At 53.5% G+C, this 14,334-nt stretch overlaps 1 protein-coding gene across 1 annotated transcript; it reads left to right on the plus strand.

The window, feature by feature from the left end:
• Window positions 1–3,462: 3,462 nt before the first annotated feature.
• LOC121168570 (chymosin-like) lies at window positions 3,463–12,765 on the plus strand. The gene is made up of 9 exons (XM_040998824.1): window positions 3,463–3,593; window positions 5,054–5,204; window positions 5,843–5,960; window positions 6,152–6,270; window positions 9,322–9,524; window positions 10,928–11,041; window positions 11,574–11,718; window positions 12,016–12,114; window positions 12,602–12,765. The coding sequence occupies exons 1-9, from the start codon at window positions 3,532–3,534 to the stop codon at window positions 12,737–12,739; spliced, it is 1,149 nt and encodes a 382-aa protein (XP_040854758.1). The 5' UTR covers window positions 3,463–3,531; the 3' UTR covers window positions 12,740–12,765.
• The last annotated feature ends 1,569 nt before the right edge of the window (window positions 12,766–14,334 follow it).

A 14,334-nucleotide genomic window follows, 5' to 3' on the forward strand; every position in this document is an offset into this window, starting at 1 on the left:
TCTCTCAGGCACATCATTTGACCCTTACAGTTCCTCCACTTCCCCCCTCCAAAGAACTTGATCTTAACCCCTCATTTACCTGCAAATACAGTGGCCTTGGAAGTGTCGATGGAACTCATTCCTCACCTGTAAATATACTCTCTCAGTGGTCTTCCCTCTTGCAGATTCCCTAAACCCCCTTCCCTGGGAAATCCACACTCCCTGCACCCCAGCCTGGTCTTCTGAAGCCCAGTCTTCCAGTGTGGTGGTGTGCTGATCTGGAGCTCTGCCCATCTACTAGGTCCCAAGCTCGTGGTGTGTTGCTGTCCTGGAATCTTACTTCTCTGCCCACTCAAGCTCCTAACCCATTCAAAGTTCCCCAAGCCCGACCCACCAGTACACCATGCCAGCATGTTAACCTAGGGCTCTCTCCCCACTCCTTCTAGGACCAAGCACGTGGAGAAAACTCCAGGCTCGCTGTGGCTGCCTCGGCTTGAGCCTCCAGGCCCCCTGCAAGCCCATAGCACTGGGCCCCGACGAGCCCACAGCAGGTGCAACGGTGGTGGTGGTGGGCACAATGTCTGTACTATATTTTTAAGATTTACTTTTTACATCTGTTTTAAAGATAGAGCTGCAGAGAGGAGAAGCCACAGAAAGAGGGATAGAGGTCTTCCATCCACTGGTTTACTCCCCAGATGGCTGAAACGGGCGGAGTTGGACTCATCTGAATCCAGGAGCTTCTTTCAGGTCTCCCATGTGGATGTAGGTGCCCAAGCATGTGGTTCATCCTCCACTGCTTTCCCAGGTGTATTAGCAGGGAGCTAGATTGGGAATGTAGTAACCTGGACTCCAACTGGCACACACATGAGATGCTGGAGCCAAAATCAAAGATGTAACTTGCTTTGCTACAACAAATGTTTCAAACAAACAAAGCATTCTTGCATTTGACCTCCCCCCAACCCTTTCAGTATCCTTGTACATATCCTGTGGGGGGAGAAAGGAAGCCACAGAGGAATAAGGGTCCATTACTCAGTATTTGAGCCTAGAACCAGAATGACCACGCCTACACTTCCTAGCGGCTGTGCTCCCTCTGCTGCCTGGCCTCCTGGGACAGCACAGGTCTGTCCGGTTCTATTCCCTCCTGTGGTATTCACTGGGGGTGGGGGGAGGGAGGGGCTGGGAGAAGGAGGCACATGTGAGATCTGCCCCTCAGCTGCCTGCCTGCCATTTTCTCAGAGCCGGGATGAAGGAAGCCCTGTGTCCAGGGCAGCTGCACAGAGAATCCTGCCTCGCGCCTGCTTGCCTGAGGCTCATGTCCAGGAAGAGATTATGCACCTGCTAGGGTGCTGGCCTTTTAGCCACTTCTGTGGATTAATCCCCAGGCACCAGGAGTAGACACGAAGGGCAGCTCTCCCCACCCGGCACCAGATAACCACTGATGAAATCTTATCGTGGTTTTTCTAAAAAACGTTCTGTAGCTGTTGGCCTGACCCCTACCCCCACCCTACGGATAAGCTCTCCTAAGCTCAGTGAGCTGTGGGGGCCAGCTTCCAGCACACACTGAAAGAACAGCCCCAATCTGGTGAGCAAACACAGAATGGTCACAATGAAGGAACTTGGTTCCTGGCTTTGAGGTTGCCCTCCGCAGAAGGAAGTGTGAGGTTAAGTGTGACGTCCAAGGTCACTGTTCAGGGGGAGGTGGTGGATGGATGTCTGGCCACCTGGTGACCAGCAGTGGAGCGGTGCCAACTTCCTTCCTCCTGGTGGTGCTGATCCTAGCCCCACCTGCTGTAAGTGGAGCCCCATGCACACGGGTATGAGAGTCCCCGGTGGTGTCCAGAGGTAGGAGAGGCAAGCTAGGAGTAGAGCTGTCCCTGGTGAATCCCCATAGCATACCGGACCCTATCGTGTGGTGTGCAGTGCCTTAGATCTGGGAGCTTGGGTTGGTGGCAGGCTCTGCATTCTGGGCAAACTCTCAACTTTTCCTGTGCAGAATGTCTCACAGGTTGTCCAGCACTTCTTTTGCTTTCCAAGGAGACCATGCAGGTCTTTCCCTAACTGAAGATCTGTAACATAGTGCTGGTGTGGGAAATGTGGGGCATGGATACAGGGAAGTAAATGAAAAAAAACTCAACTTTGGAGTGCTGATGTTGCTCTCTGCCTCCCTCATTTTGGGAAGCTAAAAAAAAAAAAAAAAAAAACCTTTACTGTGTCCCAGGCAGCTCCTGGTTGCAAGGAGCAGTAGGGTCCTAGCCTTCTGGAAGCCTGCTGGTCAGCTTTGTGAGGGGATGTGTAAAGACTGCAGTGGACTTCTTCCTGACTTGTCAATTCCCCTGCTGTCTAGCCTCCCACAACATCTTCCTGAGGCCTCGCAGATGGAATGCAGGAGCCTCCAGAGGTTACCCCTTTACTGGACCCGGTGGACCAGAGCCTTCACTGTGCTTGTAGTCTCACCTGCCCCATCTTGCCCTTTCTTCCACCTCCTCTGGCCTGTACCACACAGACACCTGCCTGGTTAGCAGGCATTGTGTTCTCCTGGTCCTGACCCTCTTGCCTGCCTATTTCATCCACCCACTTAATCTTGTCTTTATCCTGATCTTCTGGTTTGTGGCCACCCCTTATCTTTGAGCCATATTCTTGTCCCCCAGGTTCACCTAGGTTACAGTTTCATTTGCCTTCTCACTCAAACCCCTTCCTTGGGCCTGGGCTTGGGGAGGTTTACTCAGCTCTACCCTATTGATTGAGCTTCTGGGGAGCTCCCCTGCACCCTTGACTGGCTCTCGCCTCCCTGCCACTACCAGAGATTGTCCCTGCTGTGCCCCCTCAGGCTCTCTGCATGTGACATTTGTCTACCCCACCCCTGGTTGCGATTGTGATTATGATTTGCTGTTCACTCCTCAGCCTGCAAATGCCCTTCCAGTGTGGATCAATGTCCCTAGGGATGTGTGCACTCAACCTCACCTTCTTTCCTTAGCCCACGCTCTATGGAAACACAGAGAACATCTTCCCAGAACTCTAAACTCCAAGCCCAGTCCCCAGTGGCAGATAGAACAAGCACTTTCTGCCTCAGCTGCCACTATGGGAGGAATCCAAGTCTCCCAGAAAATGAGGCTGGAAGGCCTGAACTGGGAGATTCTTGGACAGGGCAGGGAGGTCAGGCCTAGGGATGAGGTCAGACAAGGCCTGTTGGAAGCAGTTCTGCAATCCCCCACTCCCCACCCAGCCCCAGGGCAACAGGTAGAATCTGGGACGGGCTCCTGGTAGCAGTCCCACTTGGTTCATGAAATCCTGTTTGGAACAGAAAATCAGATCAAAGAGGCCAATGTTGACAAGTCCCAGCCTGAAGATCAGGCATGTATACCCTGTGACTTTGAAGTCCCCAGCGTGGTGGAATTTTCAGCCCTTATCAGTGTGAGTCTCTGATTGGGTGCTGTCTCGCCGTGTTTGTCCAGTGGCCTGGAGTCAGGGCTTCTGGCCAGAGGGCCTCTGCACATTCAATAAAGGCTGCAGGGATGGATGCCAGGGACAGCAGTGGCCAGCCCGTGATCCAGGATGAGGTGCCTCGTGGTGCTCCTTGCAGTCCTCGCTCTCTCCCAGGGTGATGAGATCACCAGGTGAGTGTCTAAGTCCAGTGGAGAGCCCATCCCTGGGGTTCCTGCCATCGGGCCCCTGGGGAGTTGTGGGGAAGAATGGCTGCCGCTTCCTGGGCTAATCCTCTCTTGTCACTCTTACCTTGGCATGTGGGCACCTCTGTCTGTGCATGCCGTGGTGAGACAGAGTAGATGGGCAGCCCTGGGGGAGAGTAGGGCAGGCATGCTAGGGTTGCCTGGTTCTGATCCTCACTTGGCTCCTTCACTAATGTCACTTTCTTCATCTGTTGTAAAATTAGGATAATAGTCATTGTCCACCTCATGGAGATGTTAAGAGGTGCATGTGACAGTTTGTATTTGCAAACCTGCTCGAGACAGTGCCTGGCACCCTGGAACCACATTAGCATCTGTGAGAATAAAGTTCTGTGTTGGTCTTTGTGTCTCTAAAAATAATAGCTGATATTTGTCAAGCTGCTTGCTCCAAGGTGCCAGGCAATTAGCTGGATCTGTACCTAAGCTGTCACTAATCTCAGGTGTTAGGGAGCCAGTAATTGTATTTCACAAATGAAGAAATTGCTGCTGTTGGTGGGAGTGGTAGTGGTATCTCTTTACTGCCCAGAGCAACATGGCTGGAATGAAGGAGCTGGGAGTTGGCCCATGGGCTCATAGTCTTAGAATGACTTCATACTACCTCCAGTGTTCATCTCTAAGTCTGTTTATATGTCCAGTGCAGGGAAGCCTGTCATGGAGGCTGGATCCCTAAGGGGGTCTGAATGACCTCACCCAGTTAGTGCTCTTCATGATGATCCTAAAAATGAGTTCCAGTGGGTACTAGGCATTCCAGTGACCCTAGGGGACAGACCTAGGATTGAGAACTCCATGGTGTTTGCTGCCCCTGTAAAGGACTACTCGGTTCCTTCTCTGTCTCCTCCCGTGACTCACCACCTCTATCCAAAACCCCAGCACCACCAGGCAGTCCCTAGGGAGCCAGATGAGCTAGAAATACTTTGAAGAACTTCCAACTACCGCAGGGCAAAAGCTGCTTGAAGAATGGGGAGAATGGGTCTTTCCAGGGCAGGAGGCTTGGCATAGTATGTACTGGGTCCTCTTTAGGCCATGTGGTCCCAAGATGGGGGTAATCCAACCTCTGCACTCGTGTGTGCCCATGTAGTATGGGACACAGCAAACATTTGATTAAGTGACAGGTGTGTAGCATCTTTCCAGCTGTGAGCCTTAAAACTCATCAGCTGCAACGGCCAGTATAGGAGGATGCTGAGTGAAGTAAGTACAGGTGTCTATCTGTGGACAGGTGGGAGATACGTTTCTCACTTTGGGTGATTGACAGAAGACAGCTTGAGTGCTATTGGCCTAGAGCACCATCAATTACCGCCAGAAGGCGGTACTGAGCGAAGTGGCAGTGGCAGCAGCGCTGGGGAGTGACCTCAACACAGATACTCATGCTAACTTCCTTCCCATCTCTGCAGGATCCCCCTGCACAAGGGGAAGTCTCTGAGGAAGGCCCTGAAGGAACGTGGCCTTCTGGATGACTTCCTGAAGAAGCACCATGATGCGCTGAGCAAGAATCGCTTTGATGCCGGCAAGGTGGCTAACGAGGCCATGACCAACTACCTGGATGTGAGTGGTGCTCTGGGCTCCTGAGCCCAGGCTTTCCCCCTTTCCTGTCCTCAGCAAGCACCGCTGACAGCCAGCTGACCCTGAAAAGGCCATGCCAACTACCTCCAAGGTTCCCACTGCCAGGCCCACCCAGGCTGGGGTCAGCTGGTGCCCGTGCTACAGCTGCCCAGGATGCTGCTGCCACCTCCCTCTTCGTGCCTTGCCACCAGGTCCCAGACAGGAAGGCCCCTTGTACCCTCCTCCTTTCTGGGGCTCCTCTGGCCCTCAACTGTCCCTTGTGGCAGGAAGCCAACAACCTCTCCCCATTTCCTGCTTGCATTTCCTTATCGAGGTCATGGCTCTGACACAGGGATGGGGGAGTAGACAGGGAAAAGGTGAGGACAGCAATAGTTTCAGAGACGCCCCTCCCACATCCCTGCTGCCCCCTGCTGACATGTCCATCTTCCTGCTGCTCCAGGCAGAGGAGGCCAAGAGAAGGCCCCAGGGTGACGGACCCTGTCAGGTGTCTTCCCTGATGTCTGCACAGGAAGCCCAGGACCTGTTGGACCTGTGTTCACTCCATGCCTAGCACCAACGTTCCTGATACCATCTCTCTCTCTTGCTGGCCATTGCCCTGACCCTGAGCTGTCTGTCTTTAGCTTCAGTACTTTGGGAAAATCCAGATCGGGACCCCACCCCAGGAGTTCACTGTGCTGTTCGATACGGGCTCCTCGGACCTCTGGGTGCCCTCCATCTACTGCAAGAGTGAAGCCTGCAGTAAGTGCTCCAGCCGTGCCCCAGCCCCTCCTCCACCTTGGTACTCTACCCTGTAGTGCTCAGGATAGCTGCCAGATGAGTTTGGATCAAGCACTCTGTAGGCCTTGGGACAAGTTCTGTTTCTGCTACTGCCACCACTGGGTGACCAGAGGTGATGGCAGTGCCTCATGAACCCTGGGCCTGTGTTTCAGAAACCCACAAACGGTTTGACCCAGCCAAGTCTTCCACCTTCAAGGACATGGACAAGCACCTGTCCATCCAGTATGGCACGGGCAGCATGGAAGGTTTCCTGGGCTACGACACTGTCATTGTAAGTGGAGCTACCAGCTGGTCAGGGGACACCTTCCTTCCCTACCAGTGACCAGCGCAGAGCAGCCAACTGTGCCCCTCCTCTCCTTGCCCTGAGTCCCCCAAGCCTCCAGAGGTCCTGCTTTTCATTGCCCCCATCCTGTGTGTGTCCTTTGCCACTGTCCTTTCAGGATACTGAACTTGGGCCAGCTCTGAGCACTTTAGTGTCTTAGGTAATCATCTTTAATTTAAAAATAGATTTTAAAAAAATTTATTTGAAAGGTAGAGTTAGAGACAGAGAAAGATCTTCCATTCCATCTGTTGGGTCCCTCTAGAAATGGCTGCAACTGCCAGGTCCTGAGCTGGATCAGGCAGTAATGGAGCCAACAGATTCATCTGGGTCTGCCACATGGGTGCCAGGCCTCCAAGCCCTTGGGTTATCCTCTGTTGCTTTCCCAGATCATTAACAGGGAGCTGAATTGAAAGTGGAGCAGCTGGGGCTGAAACTGACACCCATATGTGATGCCTGTGTCATAGGTGATGGCTTCACCAGCTATGTTGTAATGCCACACATACCTTGGGATCTATCTTGCATCTGGCTGGAGTCCTTTTTGCTTTGTGCTTTCTCCTAGCAGGCTCATTCCCTGCCCAGACAGTCTCCTTTCCCTACACCATCCACAGCCTTTTACCTTCTCCATTATATCAGGTGCAGGGGACAAGCCTGCTGCCTCAGTGGAGAGCTGGCCATGTGTCTGTCAGCCTCTGCCATGGTGAGCCCAGAGGCATCTACTCTGGTCCCTTGGCTTACACCCTGTCTGCCCTTCAAGCAGGGCAGGCAGAGAGGTATAGAGAGGACATGAGGAGAAGGCCCTGGCCTGGTTCAGGCTCTGTCTGGGCCAGTGTTGGCTGGGACCACAGCAGACACATAATCAGGGGTGATTCCCCAGCTACTTGGCTGTAGTAGGAAGGTCTTGGGATCAAAGGGAGGATGAGGAAGTCCAGGAAGCTTAGCCTACAACCCAACTCAAGTGAGGGTAGGGGAGTCAGGATTGGGAGCAGTAGCTGCGGGCACGAGGGGCTCTCACTACAGGTGGGCAAGGGGCTGCAGCTGAAGTCTCCTCCACTTGTGTCTCCCAACCACCCACCCAGTTGTGCCCAGCGTGGGAAATTGCCCCTGCCAGATCCCATAGTCATCAACTTGCTTCTAGGGCTGAGGAAGCTGGCTTCTTTTGATAGAGCCATGTGGCTGTGGGCAAATGTCGTATCTTGATCCAGCAAATGACAGACAGTGGCCACCTCAGGGGGCTGTGGTAGTGAGGGTGGAGGGCACTAACCACTAAGGACTCATCTGCCTTCGCACTTCCTGCGGCCCGGCCATACTCCTGGGGCTACTTCCATTATGCCTATGCCCCTTCCTCTCTCCCCTGCCCTTCCATGGCCCAGTTAAATGGCCAGTGCGGATCTGCTTTAAATCTGTCTTGTGTCATCCCTTGCATTTGTTCAGAGTCTTGTCCTCCTCGTGTGGGCACAAATGAGGAGTCCTCACCATGGCTGTGTCCCCACTGCCCCCTGACCTCCTCAATTCCTGACTCTTTGCCTTGCTTGATATTCACTCTGCCTGCCTGCCAACCCTGTGACCACAGGACCACTTGTAGCACTCGCCCCCACACCAACCCTAGTCTCCAGCAGCCCCTTCTTCCTTTGCTGCTGTTGGGGTCCCCATGACTATTACTGTGGTCTTTGCTCAGCTCTATGCAAAACAGCCCACTGCCCACAGCCATGCTGTCCTCAGAGGGCTGTCTACAAACTGAGCAGAGTGTGTTGTCACCTCCTGCATGGGAATGAATGTTTCCCTCTCCAGTGTCCATTTACCACATCCTTGAGGCCCACAGCTACAAGAAAGAATGAAGCCATTTATTCCTGAATGGTCAGCCATCATTCATCCATTCAATCCAGAAGCTTCACCACAGGAACTGAGGGTACAGTAAAGGACAAGAAGAACCAAGGACCTGCCCCATCCTGGAGCTGACAGTCCAGTGGGGCGCAAAAAGTATCAGGCAGATGTCTGTGGCCCACAGAGGACACAGCAAGAGAGTGTGACAGAGGGTTCTGAAGGACAGGGGATACGGTGGCCTGCCACAGGCTGGGGCCTACCTGAATGAGGTGGTTCCAGGAGCCAAGTGTGGGAAGCAGAGGGGTGAGCAGGCAGATGGTAGAGCAAGAACAGAGAGCATAGGGCAGGGGCAGAGAAAATGACGAGCCAGGGCCGGTGAGGCCTGTGAGGAAGAGAATGACTAGCGAGGGCCAGAAGTGTGAGCGAAGGGGCAAGAAGAGTGGGGCAAGATGTGTAAGTAGGACCAGACTGCTAGGGACTCTGGGACAAGGGTTGCATTCTGAGCTCCCCTGCAAGTGGGGAAGGGGTGTTATGGGGGCTATGATGATGGCATAACTTGGGGATCCACTTAAAAACCTCTTTGGTGGCTGCATGTGGAGGATGTTACTGGGGGGGGGGCAGACTGGGAGCAGGAAGCCTGGTGCAGCTAGACGTAGGGTGGCAGACAGATATGGGGGACCATTTCCAGCCCTTGTCTCCCACCCAGCCCAAATTTCCAGCAGTGCAATCATGCTTCATGCTGTGTAACTTGGAGGGGAACTTGTCCCTGCCCTTTGTCTTGCAGGTGCCTTATGTGAACATTGCTTTCCTGCACCTGTTACTGCCTCCATGGCTCCTCCCAAGACACACCCAGACACTGTAGCTGATGTGCAAGGCATCTCTCATTTAACCTTTTTCTGGGCTCATCCTCAGCTTTTGCAGCCAACACTGCGTCTTTCTTCTCTTCTTCCCCTGCCACATCCAATCTGCTCCTTCCACCAACAGCATAGGGTCCTGGGTCAGGAGGAGTTTTACTCTTTAGCTCAAACACCTGTGTTGTCTGTACAAGTGTATGAGCCAGCGAGTCAGGGAAAGCCAGTGAGGTCAAAACTCTGATGCCAACTCCCAACCAGGACCCAGCTGCCCCTGCCCCTGGGCTGCCCATGGTTCCCCCTGTGGATGCCAATGGGACTCTTTCAGGTCTCTGGCATCGTGGACACCCACCAGACTGTGGGTCTGAGCACCAAGGAGCCTGGCGACGCCTTCACCTACTCAGAGTTCGATGGGATCATGGGCATGGGCTATCCTAGCCTCACCGCTTCCCCTTACTCGGTGCCTGTGTTTGACAACCTGATGAACAAGCACCTGGTGGCCCAGGACCTGTTTTCAGTTTATCTGAGCAGGTAAGAACCGAGCGCACCCAGAGCTGGACTGTGACAATTGCCAGCCGAGGAGTGACCCTGCTTGAGGACACACAACTCAGGGCTGCCCCTAGCATCCAAGCAAATCTCTGCTGTGTTGCAAGGTACATCCAGTCCCTTGTCCAAGGGCCTGGATCTGGCCATGGATGCAACAATAACTCCCTGGGCCAGTATTTGACTCTCATGTGGTCTTCTCTGTCTTGGCATGACTGGGGTGAGGGATATTTGTCTTCCTTTCCCCCTTGTGCAAGACCTCGGCAACCACCTATTGATGTTCTTTGACTGTGGGCAAATGTCATATTCTGATCCAGCAAATGACAGTGACAGTGGCCACCTCAGGGGGCTGTGGTGGTGAGGGGCACAGACTCTTAGAGATGATGCCAAAGGAGTCAAATATTCTCCAGACAGGGAGCAAAGTGAGATCTCTAGGGAACTGGTGACTGAGCCAGGCCTGGGGCCCAGGGCTCCTGTTCTCAGTTCAGAGTTCCCTATACTCCAACCTGCTTCCTGCAATTATGCGAGTCACCTTGGACAGAGAAGCAGGTAGCAAGATGGGGAGAAGGGGACCACCTCCTACAGGCTGAAGCCAGGGTGCCCCAGCCAAGAGGTATGTTGGTGCATTGCACTCATCCATCTATCTGTCCATTCCTTCATTCAGTAGATAATACCTGGTCCCAGGTGCAGGGGCCGGCCCAGAGATGGGGCTGTATCTGCAAGCAGTCGTGTGAAAAGGGGGTGGACATTTCAGTAGGGAAATAGACCCAAGTGCACCTGCAACTCTAATCCAACAGCTATAGGGAGGGGTGCAGCAGGGGGACTGGGGTGTGTCAGAGGCCAAAGGACTGGGAAGCCCCTTCTGACTGCAGCAGGCACCACATACTATGGTAGGGGAGAGGCGCATATCAGGCTTCCCTAGGGGAAAACTGGGAAGTATCCTGGTGCAGGACAGAGGGACTGCAAGGATCACATGTGCCAGGGCCCGCAGGTGGGAAAGGCATGGTGGGTTCTAGGAGCTGAGAGCAGCTGTGTGGATAGAGACCAGGGGCAGTCTCCTGGCCAATCCTGAGGCATAGCCCAGGAGGAACAGAAAGGGTGGGGCTCAAGTGGCAGTGGTGTTGAGGGTGCAGTTTTGATGTAAAGTGTGGGACCTTGTTGAAGACACCCTCTTCCAAAGTGGATGGGTGAGCAGTTAGGCATGGGGATACAGGTAACGATACCCAAAGGTGACTGAGCAGAGCCTGGCAGCTCTGTGAGCTCCCCTTGGCTTGGGTGCTGGGGTCCAGGTGCTGCCTGGGACCATGGTGGTAGAAGGCAGGCCATGGGGTGGGGCTGGAGTTTGTCCCCTGAGCTGCAAGTCATTGTGTGTCACTGTGCCTTGTTTTCAGGACTGAAAAGGGTAGCATGCTCACGCTGGGTGGCATCGATTCCAAGTATTACAAAGATGATCTGCACTGGGTGCCTGTGACCCAAGAGGGATACTGGCAATTCACCCTGGACAGGTGAGTGAGAGGTGTCCTGTGAGGACCCCCTGACCAGAGGCCAACTTCAGGGGTGGGGACATGGGGTCTGAGACCATGTATCAGAAGTAGGTGGCTTTTGTCAGATCAGCTCCACTTGGTGGTGCACAGTGTGAAGCGATAATTTGACAGTCCCATTGCTACTCATGCCCTATGACACAGGTGCTATTGTTAGCCCCATTTTTCTAATTTACTGACATTGAATGGAACATTCAAGAGCATCCTTTGAGGAAACTGAGAAGTGAGCTGCTTGCATACCCATTTTGTAGAAGGAAGGCTGAGGACACCAAGGACTAACTTGCTTGGGACATGTACCAAGTAGACGGCAGTAAGAAAACCTGATATTCAGCACTTAGGCAACTTGAACGCACATGTGTTTGATGTCTTATTGATATTTCTGTCCCATGGAGGTGGATGTCCTCGATGATGCTGGCAGAGGTGGGTGGAAGAAGAGCTGGGGATGGAGCACAGCGTGTTGGATGTGCCTCAAGGCCCTGCTGTTGGCCCTTTGCAGAGTCACCGTGGACGGCAAGGTGGTGGCCTGCAAAGATGGCTGCCAGGCCATCCTGGACACTGGCACTTCCTTACTGGTCGGGCCTGACAGTGACATCCGACATATCCAGCGAGCTATTGGGGCCACTGATGAAGGAGATGGCGAGGTACTGCCAGGGCCCTCAGCCACACTTATCAAGACCCCCCTAGAAGTGGGGGTGCCTTTTCACTGGGAAGATATGGAAAGGGGACATTGTGAGGGACTTTCCCAATGATCCCTGGGCCTTGTTGTTTCCACAATTTGTACAGGGGCTGCTGCTGCCCAGCCAACCTTGTCATCCACTGGGAGGGCTGCCCCTTCTCTGTCCCTATGACCTTGGCTGAACTTTCCTCTTCTCCAATAGTGCAGCACTCTGTGACCTCTGAGGCCCTCAACCCTCTCCCTTCTTGCTTGCTTTTTTTAGTATGTCCTCAACTGCAAGAACTTGAGCAGCAAGCCCACAGTGGTCTTTGAGCTCAATGGCAAAAAGTTTCCGCTGCCACCCTCTGCCTACACCACCAAGGTATGGGGTTGGGAGAATCTGGGGAGGAGGCCCTGGGCTCTGTCCCCTACCTCCCACATGGCAAGTCAGTTAGGTTGGAGATAAGAAGTGACACTGCTGCACAAGTACCCCGGCCCTGGGACCAGAACCCTGTCTAGGGCTTTCTTAGCTGGCTTGGGTCCTCAGCACCCCAGATGGTGAGACAGGCAGGCAGCCTGCCCTGGACAGGAGGACGGAGGAATGGGCAGGACAAGGAGAAGCAGTGAAGCCTAGTGCAGCGACTGGGACTCAAATCTGCACAACTCTGCCAGGTCATCTGGGAGAAAGTCCCTGTATGTTTTGATCCTCTGTGATTTGCTGTATTGAATGAGGTCAATATAATACTTGTTGGCTCACCAAGGATATTTCAAGGACAAGAGGAAATCACAAGGGAGATCTGCCTGTGGGATGAGGTGGGAAGGTTCCCCTTGGCAGGAGGACCTTGACCTAGCTTCTTCGTCTTTCCCAGGACGATGATGTCTGCTCCAGTGGCTTCGAGGGTGAGCTTGGTTCCCAGCTGTGGATCCTGGGAGATGTCTTCATCCGGGAGTACTACAGTGTCTTCGACAGGGCCAACAACCGCCTGGGTCTGGCCAAGGCTGTCTGATGGTGCTGCTGACTGTGAACCATGCTGTTCCCAGACACATGCACACGGGCAGGGGCGGGTGGCCTTAATAAATACAGTCCTGCAAGGCCAACCTGCTCTTGTGCTCCTTGGGGCTGTTGAAGCCCTATGATTCTTGGGTAAGGCTGTGGGCAGTGGGGAGGAGAGTGACAAAATTGTTGACTGGGATTCTCACAGTGGAAGATAGAGAATGCCTCATTGGAGTTCTAGAATATTCTAGGTCTTTCTGGCAAAAGGTTAGAAAGGGAGCCCTTTGCAGGACAAAGCTTACTTGTACCTGGGTCTGAGACACCAGGCCTTGGTGCTGTGGGGCTGCATGGAGAAGGCTGGTCTGTGGAGAGAAAGTCATCCAACTTACCTCACTGGTGTTGGAAGGGACATTCTCTTTGCTCCTTCCAGGCAAGGAGAGCAGGGAGAACTCCAAGGCTCCTGGAGCACCCCAGGCTATGCCGGCCATGCACCCTGAGCAGGAACCACAATCCAGCAGCTGATGCTGTCACATACCAAGTCAATCCTCTTCCTACAGCACTAGCATCCCTATGAGCACTGGGTCAAGCCCTGGCTGCTCCCCTTCCCATTCAGCTTCCTGCTAATGTGCCCAGAAAAGCAGCAGATATGGCTCCAGTGCTTGGGTTCCTGCACCCATGTGGGAGACCCAGAAGCAGCTCCTGGTTCCTGGCTTCAGACCAGTCTAGCTCTGGCTGTTTTGGCCACTTAAAGAATGAACCAGTGGATGGAAGATCTTTATATCTCCTTCTCTCTGAAAATCAGCCTTTCTAATAAAAACAAATAAATCTTTAAAAAAGAGAGAGAAAGAACTTTAGTCTGATGTGCTCAGAATCAGAGACTTGGAGGGAAGTTGTGTTCCTGAGAACAGGTTTGTTTGTGTCCACTGGGCTTCAGGGGCTGGCGGTCAAGGCCACACCCCAGCATTCAGATGCCAGTGAGGGCTATGGTGGCCATGTGAGCAGATGCTCCTTGCCCCTCTGGACTTCACTGCCTGCAGCAGAGTGGCTGGATATCCGGGCACACCTTCCTAGAAGGGGCAGGTTGTCTCCCCACCTGGTCCTTGCTGTCCTCGCTGTTGCTGTCCATAGCTTTTTGTTGTCCTCAGGCTGTTCAGTGTCTTTGGGAGCCTGAAGGAGCAGGTCTGGGGTGACAATCCACATAGGAGACATTGTGGAGAAGAGGGGAAGTAGGGCAGTGTTGACTCTCTTCTCTGCTGAAGGTGGGGAACATGTCCTGGTGGCTCAGCTGTACCTAAAGTCTGACAAGCTGAGGGTCCAGGCTATAGAATCCACCCAGGCTTCTTAAGGGTCAGAGTCTGGTGGGGTGGGATAGAGTGGAGGAGGAAGAGGAACAAGGGCTCAGTCTGCGGTTCCCGAGGTAAGCTAAGGAGTTTGGCAGGGCTTGGGGCAGGGGCCATAGGAAGACATCTGACATCCAGGTCTTCAAGGATAGAAGGCAGTGCCAATGGAAGATGGGCCTTGATGATTGAATCTTCCTGGGTCAGACTGGCAGAGGTGCCCAGGTGAAAGTTCTGGTTGTGGCACTTTACTTACTAAGGACCGATACTG

The sequence above is a fragment of the Ochotona curzoniae genome, unplaced genomic scaffold, assembly GCF_017591425.1.
Source record: "Ochotona curzoniae isolate NIBS_2020 unplaced genomic scaffold, NIBS_Ocur_1.0 scaffold_1037, whole genome shotgun sequence".
NCBI lineage: Eukaryota > Metazoa > Chordata > Mammalia > Lagomorpha > Ochotonidae > Ochotona > Ochotona curzoniae.

What these genes read in the sequence shown, in the direction of transcription:
- LOC121168570 (XM_040998824.1), top strand. Translation starts at nt 3,532, where the DNA reads ATGAGGTGCCTCGTGGTGCTCCTTGCAGTCCTCGCTCTCTCCCAGGGT. An exon ending in CAGGGTGATGAGATCACCAG is followed by an intron (nt 3,594 to 5,053) that starts GTGAGTGTCTAA and finishes CCATCTCTGCAG; the next exon opens with GATCCCCCTGCACAAGGGGA. An exon ending in CCATGACCAACTACCTGGAT is followed by an intron (nt 5,205 to 5,842) that starts GTGAGTGGTGCT and finishes GTCTGTCTTTAG; the next exon opens with CTTCAGTACTTTGGGAAAAT.